The sequence below is a fragment of the Petaurus breviceps genome, unplaced genomic scaffold, assembly GCF_028583685.1.
Source record: "Petaurus breviceps papuanus isolate PSGF00001 unplaced genomic scaffold, PetGlider_PUasm1.0 38, whole genome shotgun sequence".
NCBI lineage: Eukaryota > Metazoa > Chordata > Mammalia > Diprotodontia > Petauridae > Petaurus > Petaurus breviceps.
In genome coordinates, this window is record NW_027186304.1 from 93,632,364 (window position 1) to 93,650,465 (window position 18,102).

At 36.5% G+C, this 18,102-nt stretch overlaps 1 protein-coding gene across 1 annotated transcript in view; it reads left to right on the forward strand.

The window, feature by feature from the left end:
- The window catches only part of STMN2 (stathmin 2), an 80,243-nt gene that overhangs the window by 32,588 nt on the left and 29,553 nt on the right, over positions 1–18,102 (forward strand). The window contains exons 2-3 of the mRNA XM_069100162.1: positions 7,054–7,149; positions 13,997–14,169. Of these exons, the coding sequence (XP_068956263.1) occupies positions 7,054–7,149; positions 13,997–14,169 (269 nt within the window). The remainder of the gene's footprint in view (positions 1–7,053; positions 7,150–13,996; positions 14,170–18,102) is intronic.

Here is an 18,102-nt window from a genome sequence, read left to right on the forward strand (position 1 = left end):
CAGAGATGAAGGGACTTGCTCAAGGTCGCACAGCTAGTAAGTGCCCAAAGTTGGATTTAAATTTAGGTCTTCTTGACTCCAGACCTACCACTGTATCCACTACACCATCAAGCTGCTCTACCAAGGTCTTATGAGTAGTAAGTATCACAATAGCAATCAGAACCCCAAGCTGTTGTGATTGCAAAATCTAACACTTATTCCACTCACCCTAATCTGTCTTTGCAAAGTGAATGCGAGACCAAATTGAAGAGAGAACTATTGAGGTTTGAGGGATCAATCATCTCCTCATTTTTGTCTGAAAATATTTATGAATACTCTAAGGGGCTGGACAATCTAGCCATACAGAAGTTGGGTAGCCATCTGACCACCCTTGAGTGCCAAAACAAGACAAAAGAATGATTCCCTGAGCCCACAGGAGAATGTCTGAGTGACAAAACATTGATAGCAAACAGATTGTGTTTCTATTATTTCTATAAACAATAGTCTAGCAAGGCTTCCCCAAAGGCAGCCAATTTTCCTTTATCAGGAAAAAAAATGGATAGCATTCCACATCATACAGTGGGACATTGATTAAAATGAATGGGAACTTTTAAATGGGGATCAAGGCAGGGTTAGGTCTCTCGTTGGTACAATTTATTATTCTCATTATGATTTTGATCACAAGAACTGATTCATGTCACCCATTTTATTTTTCTGGTCACATTTTCTGTGCCAGGAATGGAGAATTAGAATTTTAGCACCTCATATGCTTCCGCAAAACCAATGATGGGTTGCTCCACTTTGACCTTTTAAAATGTCCCTTTGTTTGATTTGCTGTCTGTCCCCACATGAAAGGTACAGTGCTTACATTAGTTAAATATTAATCCTTCAGAAATGGCCTTGAAAATTGTACTTTGGGAGCCATAATTCTTACTGGGGGAAAACTGAACATAAAAAGGATACATTTTCATACCCAGCAATGTACCATTACATCATACGGACCAGAAACAACTGGAACAAGGTCAGCTTTAACATCAACTGTCTATGATTTTCAAATAGCTCATTAAAAATTAGATTTTTTTTTCTGAAATGATGAGCTTCTTACATCACAGTCTTCCCCTGCCTGACCTTCCCAAAAATTGGTCACTCTCAGATTAGAATCCATTGTGGACTGGAAATGTTTTTTACTTAAAATTACTAGGGTCTACTCTGTTCAGGTTTTTAAGAAGGAAATTGCAGTGACTTGCATCTTATCAAATTTGCAAGGAGATGAAAGAGTTAACCTTGGAGGAAGCGGGGTAGAATCATTACTAAAGTGCCCACTATGGGTCAGGCATTGTGCTAAAAGATGTTCAAATATTATTTTACTTGAGACTCACAACTCTGAAGTGGCTAATATTATTATTTTTATTGTACAGAGGAGGAAACTGAGGCAGTCAGAGGTCAAATGACTTGGCCAGAGTCATACAGCTAGTGTCTGAGATCAGATTTGAAGCAAAGTCTTCCTGACTCCAGGCCCTGAAACTCCTAGCTGCCTCTGCCCAATAATCTGGTCTAGAGGTAGTTATGTCTTCTAGTAAGTAGAATACTGGACCTGGGATCAGGAAGACTTGAGTTTAAATCCTACCTCAGACACTCACTAGGATTATTACCCCAATTAAGGCATTTAATCTCTCTCTACCTGTTTTCTCATCTATAAAATTGGAATGATAATAGCACTTCCCTCCTATGATTGTAAGGATCAAATGAAAAAAAATGTGTAAAAGCTCTTTGAAAGCTTCAGAGAACTATACAAATGCCAGTTTATTTTTATTTATTATTTATTATTGTTATTATTATTACTTTGGGTCTGAGGCCTAAGGTGGAAATGGAGTGCATCTTTTCTTTCTCTTGACAATAATATTCGCCTGCCAATAGATAAAATCAGCTTAAAATTATTATCAAGAACAAATCTGAAGATTACAAAAAGGTAGTCAGGATTAAAATAATAGGGAAGTAGAGAGGAAGATAAGAATCATGGAAAATTATGTCTGAGATAGATGTATACGTATATGCATACATGGGTGCCTACATATGCACATCTATGTGTATATATCTCAACTATTAATATGTACATCTCATGACTGATATTTGATTGTATATGTTTGTATACCTTGGGGTTTCTCCACTTGGCAGAGCCACTGCCTGTCTCTGCCCCAAGTCCCTAGCCAGCCATCAGCAGCAAGGGACTTTTACCACAATATGGGGCCTGGTTCAATTGCTAAAATGCCCTGTCTCTAGAAATGATTGTCTTCTCGAAATCTCTTTTGTAAGAAAGGAAGCCTTACAATCTAAATCAGCATAAACAAACATTTACCTCCAGAGTTCAATAAAAGTGCTTTTGTCGATGAAATCTCTTCAGAGGCCAATGTAAATAGAGGTACTGTACATCTAAGTAAGACAAGCCCATTGTACCTTGCATTGTTCTCTTATGTATAATCTTATTCTTTATACAATGAGTCTATTCCCAGAGGTCTTTCCGAAGAAAACAAGCAAAATTGGATTTGAGTTCAATAACTAGAATTTATCAAGAAAACTCATTACTAAAAGGGCCGCAGGTAAAGTAAGAGGGAGGAGAGGAGGGGAATGCAGAAATTCCAATTTGTAGACTGGCAGCCAACTGACATTCTGGGCTCTTCTCAGAAACTGTGGCAGAAACTTACAGCAATATACCATCAATCAAGCAAATCAGTTTACTATTAAGATAGACAAGATGTCTGAGCTATAAGGAGAGCTCCAGTTTACATAGTGCTTTCAAGTTTACAGAACACTCTTTACAGCAACTCTGTAAGGTAGGTGTTACAACTATGATTAATCCCAATTTTTTAATGACATACTAAGAAAGATGAAATTAATTGCCCAGGGTTCCCATAGCTAGTGAATGTTAGAATTAGGTGTCAAACTCAGGTCTCAGGATTTCCATTCCAGTATCCGTTTTAATTTGTCCCCTTTTGACTAAATCATGGTACCTCACTTTTATCTGACTATGAATATCATCCTACTGTGAGTTCGGAATATTGGAGTTTTCTAGAATATTTCTCCTTGACTTTTCACATGTTATGTGAAACAGAGCTCTGAAACAGAGCTTATATCTATTGCTATGTATTACAGCCAAAATAACTGGACAACCATAAAAAAGTAACCTTTTCTCTAAAGGAAACATTGACATTTCTATAAGCTAATGAATATGAAACTAGAAGCCTACTACATAATAATAATAGCTGACATTTATACAGTGTCTCAAAAGGCTTAGAGTAGTTTAAACTTATTGACTGTACTAAGTCTGTGTGGGCATCTTGTATAGCATTTTAAGGTTTGCAAAGTGCTTTACATACTTTTATCTCATTTGTTTTGCCATTATACAAACATGTGTAATAAGAATTAACCAATTTTATTAGTCCCTTTCTTGCAGATGGGGAGACTGAGGCAGGGAGTGAGTGACTTACTCAAGGTGACCCAGCTAGTAAGTATCTGAGGCAGGATTTGAGCTTGCAAAGCCAATGCTCTCTCCACTGAGCCACACAACCTATTCCACATTCTTGGAGTAAAAAGAACACTGGAGTTAGAAAAGGTAGGCCAAAGTGTCAGCATCACCTTTTTCTTGCTGGATGATCTTGATTTACTCTGGGAGTAATGAAGCCTGGGGATCTAGAATTATAATGATTACTAGACAGAGTAAAAACCCATATCTATGGTTACATTTACACAGACCAAATGAAATGGATAATTGAAGAAATTATCCAAATAGTTCCATTAAAAATATTTAATTTCTATTATCTGTATAATTTTTTTAAGATAAGGATGTATTCTAAATTAGTGGCTAATAGCCCCAATTCTCAATGATCCACTTTGGTGTGTAAATGCAGTTCTACCTGAGTTTAAATCCAGCCTCCAACACTTAACAGCTATATGACCCTGGGAGAATCATTTAACCTGTCTGCCTCAATTACCTCATCTATAAAATGGGAATGATAATAGCACCCACTTCCCAGGATTGTTGGGAGAAATCAAATGAAATCATATTTGCAAAGCTCTTTGCAAACTTTAAAGTACTTTATAAATGCCAGCTATTATTATTACTTATATTAATTTTTTTATTGTTAAGTCATTTCAGTTGTGTCCAACTCTTTGTGATCCCATTTGGGGATTTTCTTGACAGAGATACTGGAGTGGTTTGTCATTTCCTTCTCCAGCTCATTTTACAGATGAGGAGACTGAGGCAAATAGGACTAAGTGACTTGCCCACAGTCACAGAGTTAGTAAACGTCTGGGGCTAAATTTGAACTCAGGTCTTCCTGACTTCAGGCTAAGCACTATATCCACTGTGCCAACTAACTGCCCCATTTACATTAATATATAATAATACTATATTATTATCATTATTATTTTCTGGGCTTTTTAATCTATTCCCATGATTCAATTAACTATAGTCGATTGCTATTTTAATACTTCATATACCTACATATATATCAAATGCAAAATATGCTTACTTCCCCTCCACAGATACTCTCCTTTAAGAGAGAGAGAGAGACAGAAACAGAGAGAGAGAAGAAAAGGAGAGGGGAAAAAGAAAGGGAATTAAAAAAAAGACTGATATGTTTAGTGTTATGGAAACTGCTTTCAATACAAAATGTCATCGACTGTTTTGTATACTTGTTTTGAGTTTTCATTTCAACAAAAAAGCTGTAACATTAAAGCTTTTAGAAGAAAATCTATGAACTATTGAAAGAGAAAGAGAGAGAGATTAAAGGTCATATATGTACACAGAATAATGAAATAGAATTACAGGAGATCACTCCAACCAAAATATGCTTATTCTTAAAATGCCCAAATAATTTAGGAAAAGAGTTTTCTTGTCCTAAATTCCCCAGATAATTGCCTTAGCATAAGTAGTTCAGATCTGAGGCTTTTCTAGTCACATCAGTAAAGATTATGTAAATTCCATTAGCAAATAGGAAAGAGAGCTGAACTAAAAACTCACCAAAGCTTTCCTCCACCCCACTTCCTGCCAGTTATCCCAATCTGCAGCTCTTTATCATGGTACCCCTTCCTTCTATCTCTGGGCCCAGGTCAATGGACAGGATGACATTCTCCTTATGATATCTATCTAAAATATAAGTTGCAAAAGCAATACAGGGGGAAAACATATTAGAATCACAGGTTTTAGAGTTAGAACATGTAAGATTCAGTCTCTTTATTATTAAAATCAATAATGCATTACTTTCTTGTTCAAACACAATGGTTAAACAATGAAGATCTGTTTGAAAGTCAGGGTAAAGGGGCATGATTAATGATAACCGTGTGGGAGAATGAAGGAAAACAATTAGCATTCCTGTGTCATTTGGCTAAGTAGATGCTGCTCTCGTATCAATATCCTTCATGTAGGCTGAATTTGAAATTAATTCAGTAGGGCAGGAAATTTATTCTCAAACATTAATAGCTAATATCAAGTACAACCAACTGTGGAAAAGATTATTTGAAATTACTTATCACTTCCCAGAAGTTGCAAGAAAGCTCATGGTTCCACTTTATGCTGGGATATATTGAAAGGACTGTGGTTATTCCATTAGCCTAAGCCTATAAGGAGAATTACCATTCACTCAACATTTGCAATTGTATTATTGATTGTTAAGCTTTATTAGCACCATCATTTCTTATTACATGCCATATTTGTTTTGTTTTGTTGGGTTTTGCATTTTTCTTAAAAATGCTTTTTATGTTTCATTGTTTATGCCTGTCCTTCTACCCCCAAGCCTGATTATCTGAATCCTATACAAGGCCATCTCATGTACCATTTCTCCAGGGTTGCATTCCATGACTACACCAGCCCACAGCAATTTCTCTTTCTTCTGAACTAGTGGGGTAGCTCATCGTCTGAGTGTGAAATCTTGAAGCAATCTTTCGTTTTTCCCTGTTTCTTGGCCTCCACATGCAGTCAGAGTCAAGTTCTCTCTTGATGTGTGTTGCACCCATCCCATCCTTTCCTTTCTCCTTACTGCTATTCTCATTCCTTCAATCTAGAACTAATCACTTTAGGCCTAAACTATTGCAGCTGGTCTATATATTCCACTTCTCCTGTTGTCAATCTATCCTATGTAACCCACCCCATAACACTTCTTTCATTCATCACTACTTATTTATCCTACTGATACAAATTGTTCCCCACTGTGAAGAAATGGAAGAATAACTGCTACTTAAATCTATACCTGAGTCAACTCACTAGTACAGGTATTTAATAATGCCCACAGTATGCTTGACACTGGTAATACAAAAACAAAAATAGTTCATGTCCTTGAGGAACTTAAAATCTACAGATAAAACTGGAATTATTTTTTCAATTGAATAAGTTAAAAAAAGAGAAACATAGGCAGAGCCTTCTGCTTTATGAGGGCCAAGGCATAGCCCTCCAGGTATAGCTGATTACAGTAGTTAGACACCCACAAAATGTGTTAGAAGAGAGACTTGGACTCAATACACTCTCATATTTCCAGATTTCTTACTCCCTCGCTTTCTCCCTAGCACATATTCTGCAGTCCAGTGGCACTGGCCTCTTTACCATTCCTGGAACAACACAACACCTCCCGACTCTGGGCATTTTCTTTGGTTTTTCCCCAGGCTCCTCCTCATCTGTCTCCTGGCTTTCTTCAAGTCTCAGTCACAGTCTTACTTTCTGTAAGAAGCCTTCCCTGGTTCCCCCTAATGCTAATGCCTTCCTTGTGAGATTAACCTCAGTTTATCCTGTAGGTATCTTGTTTGTACATAGTTGTTTATATGTTTCCTCCCAAATAGACTCTAAGCTCCTTGAGAGTAAAGACTGTTTTTTTTTTCCTTTCTTTGTCTCCCTAATACTTAGCACAATGCCTGGCATATAGAAGGTACCTTAAAATTGCTTGTTTACTGATTGGCTGCCTGAAAGATCAGGCAGTTGATGTGCCAGAAATCATTCTACAAATCACTCTAATTAACGGATAGACCTAAAGACATGGGTATTTGAAAATGAAAATTCACTCACACAATATTTTTCTTTTATTTCAGCTTACAAGGAAAAAATGAAGGAGCTATCCATGCTGTCACTGATCTGCTCTTGTTTTTATCCTGAACCTCGCAACATTAACATCTATACATATGATGGTGAGTAACTTAACCTGAAAATCACTTAGCTTCTTAGATCATTGGGCAGGCTGGGAAACCATTCGTTTCTCTGTCCCAGCTCCAACTATAATTAAATCAATACTCTATAGATCTCACAATTGACTTGCTGTTTCTGGCTATTAGCACTTATCGATTGCCTATTGCTTGTCACATTTTGTGTTTGGCCCTAATAACAACACATTAAAGCCTCATCAGAAGGAGAGCAGCATTGTTACTAGCAGCTGTTCCAGGTAGATTAACCACAATAATCCTTCCAGCACAGAATCACACATGCTACCATTGTTATCTATCTATCTATCTATGTATCTATCTATCTATCTGCCTGTCTGTCTCTCTATATCTATCTGCCCCTGTCTGTCTATATCTGTCATTCTCTATCTATCTAACCATTCATTCATTCATTTACTATTTATTTGTTATAAATAGTATGTTAATCCATAATTAGAGTGGCTCCTCATTTTCAAGAATAGGCTTATCACTGCAAAGGCAAGGAGAGAAAATCCTCTATAAAAATTATTTAGGCTTTGAGAAATACACTTAAGTATATTTTGCTTATTAGTGTCAGAAAGCCAGTAAGAACCTAAAAGAACAGTAGTTTCATTTAGAATAGGGGTTCTTATCTAAGGTCTGTGGATCTCCAAGCAGCCCATACATACTTCTCCGGGAGGAGCAGGTACTTGAATTTGAACAGAACAATATTACATCTTTATTTCAACAAAATTGCTTCCTTTGTAATTTTACATATATAGCATCTAAAATCATTATTCTGAGAAGCAGTCAAACAAGGATTTCAGCAGACTACCAAAGAGATCATTGATTTAGAGGGTTGCCCAAATAAAGAGATTTGGGGGAAGACCAACCGCCCCAGTTCCCCAATGTGTTTTAATTCATTAATTACTAATGTAGTGGTTCACCTCCATTCAGTCATGAAAATCAAAATAATCAGTCCTTTCAACCAGACTGCTTGAACTAGTCCCAAATACAGAGGTCTTAAGGAAAGGGACGGAGGTCCATATCCCATATTACCACTCTCCCTCGTTTTTAAAGCTGCATATTGGGGTCAAGGATTTTTTTCTTCATCTGTCACTTTATTTGTCGTCCTGTTGAGAGCTCTGTCAGTGGCAGGGCATTCATGATAAGTGCTAACTAACTGTTTGGTCTGGAAATAATAACATCTATGAGGAGCACACATCTGTTTTAAATCACTATTTTGAATCAGAATTTTAAAGCTAGACAGGACCTGAGAAACCATTTTACTTAGGCCTCCTCATTTGTAAAACTAGGAAACTGAAACCCAGAGAAGGAATGTGACTTGCCTGATGCCCCGACTTCAAGGTTGTGACAGAGCTAGGACAAGGATTTGGGTTTCATTTATTCATTCAACAAACATTTGATAAGCACCTGCTATATGTAAGGCACAATACTAGGTGCTGGGGGAAAATCCTCCTGATCCCAAGTCCTGAGCCTTCTCACTACACCACCTTACGTTTCCCACTCCACCTCCACACCAGTCCTTCCGCTTTCATCAAATATTCTGTTAAGAAAAATTTGATTCTCATGTATGTGTGTATAAGTTTATTCCTTCTATCCTAAAATATCCACAAACTTAGGCATGGATAAATCTTTCAGTGAAAACTTCATATGTTCAAAAGGATCTTGAACTGTCACTGTTCCTCATAGTCAACATTACCTAGACAATAAACAGGAGGGTATTTTCTTAATTGGGGGTGGGGGGATTTACATGTTATTGACAAAAGTGATACCTCTTCTATTTCTGTTCATGTTGCCTCTTAATATTTGGAATCCTTGATGTCAAGGACTTTATGCATGGCACATGATCTATTGTGGGTACATTAAGTTTCATCTACAGTTTAAAAAAGTCCTCCCATAATTGAAAGTTAATCATATATTTACCATACAAGCAGCACAAGGTCATTAGAATTGGGCCCATTCATAGGCCCATTAGCAGATACTTTAATTCAGTAACAACTGCTGGAAGGGGAGACTAGAGATCTAAGACCCTTATTATATGCATTATTCCAGAGTTTGATCTGTATTGGATGTTAACACACAGCACTTATTTCTAACGGTGTTGTGACCACTTATAGAGTGAGCCCTTTCCTGCTACTGCTTAAGGAGGATCTGCTCATCTCTTAAATAGGACTACTTACTGGCCTCTCATGGAAACCTCTCTTGGATAGTTGTAAAGCGAATAATAGGGATATTAGCAGGCATTGCAAAGTATGGAGTGCAAAGGACAGGAAATAAATATAATAATGAAAAGGAAAAATCTCAGTTGTCTAGAATGATAGATATAATTTATAGTAACATGTAAATTTATATGATACATAGGAAAGGGACTTCATTTTGAATAAAGACTTTTCTAGTATTGTGAAGGTTTAACAAGTGTTAATCCTTCATAATCAAAATCTAACTAATTCCTCTAATACATGAATTTGTTTTTATTAATTTTTCCATTTTAGGCATCAGCTAACCAAGATACATATAATAACATGTACATATAAACTTGTAAATTAACATTCATAAACATATATAAGTAGTATATACACATACTTGTGCAGAAATGCACACATAGTATCCAAAAAGTCAGTGCAGTTTTAAGCTTAAAATTTAAATTAAACTATACTTAAACTTAAAACTGCACTAAGAGTTTGGGGACACCCTGTATGTATTAACTTTCAAATTATTAGCATCATAAGAGACTATCCTGATTAACATTCCACCTCACAAGCCTGAAATGCACTTTCTTCTTACCTTTACTTCAGTCCCTCTCTTCCTTTAAGACACAGTTAAAGTATCATCTTCTACATGAAGTTTTTCCACACACACACACACACACACACACACACACACACATACAAACATACACATACACACACACACACACACACACACACAATACTAGCGCCCTTCCTCCCAAACTGCTTTGTATATAGCTACTTTGTCTATGGTTGCTTTTATTCAATTTATATTTGTACTGCATATGGTATTTATACTTATCTCACTCAGTAGAATTTGAGCTCCAGTAGAGTAGGTATTATTTTATTCTTTTTATTTGTATCCCCAGAGCATCTGGGTGATAGGTGAGGTAGCTAGCTAGGTTGGGTAGTAAATAGTGCATTGGCCCTGGAGTCAGTCAGCCCTTAGAGTTCAAATCTGGCCTCAAACACTTACCAGCTATGTAACCCAGGGCAAATTACTTAACCTCTATCTACTTCAGTTTCCTCAACTGTAAAATTGGGATGATAATAGTACCTACCTCCCAAGGTTGTTTTGAGAATCAGATGAAACAATACTTGTAAAATGCCCGGCACATAGTAGCTGCTTAAATTCTTGTTTATTGAAATTAACAGAAAATTACTATCCATAGATTTACAATTTTCAAAGTATTAGGAGGTAATCAAATCCACTCAACACTAAAAATCTAATAAAACCATTTAATTTAATTTTTCATTGAAAATCCAGAAGACATTTGTCATAAAATATCATACAATATCTCCTAGATGCCACTATGGACATAGTAGACCATTGTTCTGTCAAAATGTTGACCAATTACTAGAATACCAGCTAATAAAGCATGGGTTATTTCAATAAAGTCAGACCTATAAAGTCACAGATACAAATAATTTAGAGAAAATTCCACATTCACATTGGTTAGAAGATGAAATAAAATCAACACTGTGAAATATAACAAGTGATAAATGTAAAGTTTTGTACTTGTATGAGTTTATTCGCATAAATTTAAAATTAGAGACAGTTTCACAGCAGGTAATGTAAAAGAGACCACAAGATGTGTGATGAGGGTTAATTCAGCCATGGGAAGCACTGATAGATTTATAGCTGCTAGATGAAGGGCAGTAATGGTTCTGTAATGTCACCTAGGCAGAAATAACTGAGTGTAGGGTATAGTTCTGGTCATTATCTTTTCAGAGTAGATGCTGACAAACCAAAGAGTGACCAGAGGATAGCAATCAAGGGAGAATGGAAAGCATTCCATATGAGGAATATTTAAGAGCACTGGCACTGTATAGCCCTGAAAAGAGAAGAACATTAGAGTAGAAGTTACCGCTGTCTTCAAGTATTCGAAGGATTATAATGTGGAAAAGGTAGCAGATAGAGTCGGTCTTGCACCAGAAAGCAGAACAAAGACCAAATGGAAGTTTCAAGAAACCACATTTGAAGTAAATATAAGGTAGAACTTCCCAAAAAAGGAATGAATTGATGCTTAAAGGAGTGAGTTCCTTGTCCCTAGAAATATTCATTAAGAAGCTGAATTACCATCTCTTAAGTAGAAGATTCATGTATTGGGAAGAAATTTGGACTTGGTGGCTTTTGAGATCCTGTGTTTCTATTGTATCACTAGATAAGTGAGGAAAAATTAAAATTGTCAAAAAATAGAATAGACTGCCTCAAGAGGTAATAAATCCAAATAAATAAATAGAAAGATACAAATGACAGGAAAAAATTAACAAACCAATTAAATAATAATAATATAATAAGTAATGAATAAATATTTATATATTATAATATTTATATTATATTTATATAAATACACATTTAAATAAATAATAAAAAGAGGTAGTAAGTTCCCCTTCCTTTATTTGTCTTCAAAGAAAGACTGGATAACTACATCTTACATATATCACAGAAGCAGTTCTGGTATAGGTAGTGGTTGAACTCAAAGGCCTATGCGGTTCCTTCTCAATCTGAGATTCTGGGAGACTCTGTATATAACTGGCTCGTGTTTTCCAGTCCCCAACTTCACTTGGTGCTGTGTGAATTTGAAATGTGATCTTTGGATATCCTTCAATTCTTTACACAATAATAATAAACAAGAAGAGGGAGATAGAGTATCTGCTTCACCAAATTTCCTCAAATGGTCCATTCATTTGTAAGGGCACCCATTCAGGTCTTTGGCTGTACTTTTTTGCCTCATGAAGAAGAGGGCTAATTGGGCCCCCCAGTATTATAGTTACACTACTTTTAATGTAGATATGCAAGTATAGAGATAAAATAATATATAATATCATAAAGATCATAAATCACATCCTACATAACAAATAGGAAGCACATAGCCCTGGTTTTATATCTTGCCCCTGACACATGTTGGATGTGTGACAGTGGGCAAGTTACTTAAATTCTTGATGCCTCAAGCAAACTTCCAAGACTCTAAGTTTCAGTACAGGGGCCCATGGGCATTGGCAGAGGGAATATGCTCACAGGGAGCTCCCTATGCCAGTGAAATCACTGGCCCCATCCCAAATTCCAGTATAACATAAGCTATATAAGACATCCAAATGTAATCACATATTTTGCACAATACATAAAGAGGAGAAGCAGTGTGGTTTATTTGGGATGAATATGAGGTATAACTTACAGAAAAGCAATGAATTGCCTCATGAATGAGTGGGCTCCTTGTTCCTGGAAGTAATAGATCAGAAACTGAATTATCACCTCTTAGAGATGTGATAAAAGTAATTTTTATCCTAATTGGAATCAAAAAGACTTTGGCTTAAATCCTGTGCAGACACTTACTAGACCCATAACTAACTTCTTTGTGCCCCAGGCACTGATTTTCTAAGAACACTAAATTTCAGATACATCATCTGTAAAAATGAAGGTGTTACACTAGTTGACTTTTAAAGTCCTGTCTAGCTCCCTTTTTATGATTCCATAGTCCTAAGTTACCAAGGAGTTACTAATTTACACTGGTGGTAAGCAAAATGGTCTCAATTGATTCTCATAAGAACTCTATGAGGTAGGTTGTACTGTTATGTTCATTTTACAGATGAGGAAACTGAGGTAGACAGAGGTTAAGTGACTTGACCAGGGTCACACAGCTAGTAAGTATCTGAGACCCTATTTGAACTCCTGACTCCAGGCCCAGAATTCTGTGTCATAAACCTGCCTGACAAGATTTGACTCAGTGTCCATACCACACCCTGATGAAATCATGTCCAGACCCCATGTACAAATACAGATATAGATATATAGTTAAATATTATATATAAATTATAAAACTGATTTAATTTATTCACAATATTTTATAAATGTAATAAGCATATATCCCCCCATGGTACCCCTTTCACTGAGACCCAGTTGATAGATTAATTGATCAAGTTGATTGGTACCTGAGAAGGTCTTAAGGAATAATAGTAAATTGCTGCAATAAATGAAAGTTCAGGTTAATACAATTAGTGGAGTGAGGAGAAAGATGCTCAAAAAAAAAACTAAATAAGATGAAGAATCTAGGGAGGTTAAGTGACTTGCTCTCTGGTTTCAATAAATATGCTTGTAATTCCCAGCCTCTGCATGTCAGGATGCTTAAATCATTTTACTTAAAAGGTGGCCTTAAGATGTCTCCAGTCATGACAATTACCCAAAGAGCAAATTTGTGCTACTTCATCTTCATAAAGTGGCTCATATTTATTCCAGAGGCAAATAAACAAAATTAATCATGAAGTGAGGACAGGGCTTTCTTCTAAGTAGGCCTCCTACCACCCTATGCCCCTTAAATCCCATCACCTTTCTTAAAAACTATAAATATTTATCTTGCTCAAATGCATTTATAATTACGCCAAGTGTGGATTGATATTTCTAGAGCATGGCACTGAAAATCTCAGGGCCCCTTCTGTTCCAACTCAGATTCAAATGTCTCCATTTGCCCGTCGGAGATCAGAATATTGAAAAAGTATAGACTTTAAAGTGCTAAACAAATGTGAGTTATTATCGCCACCATAATTGTCAAAATTATCCTCTTGTTCCTGCTGCATGTCTTCAGAATTTTCTGCCGTTCATTTCTCAGATATGGAAGTGAAGCAGATTAACAAACGGGCCTCTGGTCAGGCCTTTGAGCTGATCCTAAAGCCGCCATCTCCAGTGTCTGAAGCTCCACGAACTTTAGCATCTCCAAAGAAGAAAGATGTGTCTCTGGAGGAGATCCAGAAGAAGCTGGAAGCTGCAGAGGAAAGAAGAAAGGTAGCTTTTCAAAATCCTCTTCCTTTTTGGGTTCCCTTTTAAACACACATTATTTTCCTCCACACATTCCACTGGTTCCTACTGCAATTCCTTAAGGAGATCATTAGCTAATCTTCTCAAGGGTCCAATGGCAGTGCCCTGGGCTAGTGAACCCTAGATCTTAATTGGAGATTTTTCTCACTATAAAAAGTGTCATTTTGTTCCTTTGTGAGTGGTTTTTCCCTAAATTATAGCATACAAAGCCACTTGAGCTATGGCCATTGCACAATCTTGAAACACCTGTCTCCGTGATGATTCTTGACAATATGATGATAATTTTTTATAGAGTTGTAACTATCGGTTACTATACCTGGGACAAGCAGAGGATGGGAACAGGAAGGGAAATGGGCAGGGGGCACCCCAGGATACAGGGGCATCATGAGTTTTCTGTTACTGAAGGCTACTTTGGTTGGCAGAAGAAGGGCCAGGGTACAGAAAGGAGGAATCAACAGGATGTAGCCATTGACCTGTTATTGGAAATGGGGAGGAATTGGCAGGTTGGGGAAGATGGACCACAAGATCCTGCTGTTTGTTACCGTATAAATTCTCTGCCCTACGACAATGATTTGATGACCTCATGTTAGAGCACTGATGATCTATGCACACATCATAGGATCCCACAGGCTTACATATTTAGAGTTGGAAGAATCCTTAGACATTATCTCATTCAAGTGTCTCATTTTAGAAATGAGGAATCTATGTCCCAGAGAGTTTAAATAACCTTATCTTTAGCCACTTATTTCTACTAGTAAGACTGCCGCTTTTATTAAGCACCCACTGTGTACTCAGCTCTGAGCTAAGCAGTAATAAACAGCTTTAAAAGGAACAAGAAGAATAGTCCCTGCACTACTTTTGCTTAAAGGAGACAAGCCAGGGACTGAGGTTCTCATATTGGCTCCAAGATCACAATACTAAGACCAAAGATGTTTTTGTGGTGTTAATGTAGATGATTGGGCTGAATCTACACTAAACCAAGGAAACTTCAAGGTACTTCCTTTTGTTCAATTAATTTATGTTTGCTTTGTTGTCTTTTCTACCTCCCTTCTAAATGTGGAGGGATTCAAGTTCATTATGAATTCAGATTTATTAAAGTTTTGCTGATCCTAAACCAACAGTTCTCAAACTTTCTGGTCTCAAGTCTCCTTTAAACTCTTAAAAATGATTGAGCATACCCACATACTAAGAGTTTTTGTTTATGTGCTTTATATCTATCAACATTTACTACATTAGAAATTAAAATGTCTTAGTATTATTATAAAGACAGTTATGACCTTTTAGAAAAGGATGACAGGGACTTCTATGTTCCTGAGGTCACATTTTGAGAACTGCTGGCTTAATCTATAGTGTACTGCTACATTTGATCTTTTTTCCCCCAGTATTACAGAAAAATCACCTTTGGTGCCCATTGGCATCTACAAGTAAGTAATATGAAGCAGAGGGAGACCATGACTTATGATAGAAATTCAGGAACAGAACTGAAATATGAGAAGTCATAGCAGTAGTTTATCACACTTAATAGTTAACGTATCACTTTACATATGCTATCTCATTTGATCTTCTTAGCAACTCCCAGGTACATATTATTTCCACTTTACAGATTAAAAAATTCAGTCCGAAGGTCATATGGTTTACAGGTGGCATGGGTAGAAGGTACACAAACTGGTCATATGACTCTAAGTCTATAATCTTTCTATTGCCTTTCACCGTTCCTCCAAATACTTTACTTGGAAGGTTGTTACTTTAAAGATACAAAACACTTTCCTATATCTTTTAATGTGCACAACTCTGGACCCAGACTTCAGATTGTTACTGTTGCTTCCACCCAAAATGCTTCAAAAGAAAAAAGAAAAAAGAAAAGCACCAAGTCAATAAAGTCAGAGTAAAATGATTTCGATAGTCTTGTAACAAAGCCCTCTGGCGGCTAGTTCTAAGTGGATAAATTATGGGTCCTGACTTGTTCTTTCCACTCTAGCAGTCATATCAATACGAACAATTTAATTGGACTAGAAATTTATAATTTGGCTAAAAATGTCTAATCACCTGGAATGATGATGCCCATAGATAACTCATTTTAGAATCCTATAAAATCTTTATGTCCATTCCACTTTTCTCCTACCTGTGTGAAACATTTATTAGGAAAAAGTCACTAGATTATGTCCTCATGGCACAGTTTTAATTAGCAGAAAGTCCAACTAATTAATAGGAAATGCTATTCTTTTAAAAATCATTAATTGATTTTTACTCTTAGATTACACTGTGTTAATTAGATTAGTGTTCTTCAGGGGAGAAAGGTATTAAATTCTCATTAAAAAGACTATAGTTGGGCTTCTGCTTTGGAAAAGCTGCATTCTTCCTCCTTTCCATAGAAGTTAGAATTCAGATTTAGGGTCCATATACACTCATTTTGTAGCTGCTTCCTCTGCCTTCTCAGCTCCATTCAATTGGATGATATTGTGATGTTCTCCATAAAGAAGAACTGAAGCAATTAGTGCAAATTATGTGAGTTATTCAGTATTTTAGATAATTTTTTGATGCTATTGAAGAAAGAGGCTTGTTATTCAGATTGGCTTTCTTCATTAATCCCATTACTGTAAAAGTATTGCTATGGAGAGGCAGGGACATAATAGATAGAAAAGTGACCTAAGAGTCAGATTGATCATACAAGCCCTGCCTCTATTATATACTGGATGAGTGACCCTGAGCAAGTCACTGAGCCTCTCTCTCACAGTACATCCTAGCTTTCTGTCTAAGATTATGACTTGCAGAGCAATTGCAGATTTGCATCATTAGAGAGTGTTTTCTTACTACTCAAAGCTCCCTATACTAATAAGATCCTGAGTTCAGTACAAAAGAAAGTAAAAACAATAATTAATATTTATATAGTACTTGAAGGTTTTCAGATAACTTGAAAAATATTAACTCTGGGAAGAAAAGCTATTTTATCCTCATTTTACAGATGAAGAAACTGAGACTGAGAGAAGTTAAATGACTTGGAGCATTTGTTCCACAGACATAGAAAGAGGGAATTTATAATGTGTTTAAGAAACAATGGATACACCAGTTCAAATGAAGAGGGGAGAAGAAAGGGCAGGGTGTGTTTGTGAAAAATAAAGAGTAGTGGGAAATTAATGGAGAGGTAGAGGCATTTGAAAGATAGACTTGGAAGTATGGACTTTTTTGTTGAAGACAATAAAGAATCCTTAAAGTGTTATCTTTCTAGTAAAAAAAAAGTGACAAATATAAAGTAAATGTTTTCAGAAGATAATTTGTCAGTAATGTATAGGGTAGAACAAAAGGGGAAGAGATTAGAGATGGGGAGATCATTAAGAAGGCTATTGGAAGAACTCAGCTGAGAGATTTTGAAGAACAAGACTTAGGATGGGCTGCAGGATGCAATGCAAAGAAACAGTCTTTAGCATCCTGAATAAGAATGCAGGGACTCCTACTTCCCCACAGCTTATTCTAGAGCACATAACTTAAATGATCTGATCCACAATGTTCAAAGTATAAAATGAAGGAGTTGAATTATCTCAAAAATCTCTTCCAGCCCTAAAAACATATGGAATAGAAAGGGAGAGGCAGATGAAAGAATTACAGTGCAATGAAGGACTAATATCATTTTGTGGTTGACTGTATGTGTGACTGAGAAGGGATCCAGCCTGTGCAGAGTGGACATGCCTTTAGAAGCAAAAATAAGGAGAGACAACAAATTTTGAAGAGGAAAGGTGATGAGTTCACACATGATGTCTATGGCGGGAGATTAACCAAGTGGAAGTATCCAAAAAGCAGTTGAGAAAGGAGACTGAATTTCAAAAGGAAAGGTTAGGGAAAGTTTCTTAACTCCATAGAAAATGTGCAGGAGTGGCTAGGTGGCACAGTAAATAAAGCACCGGC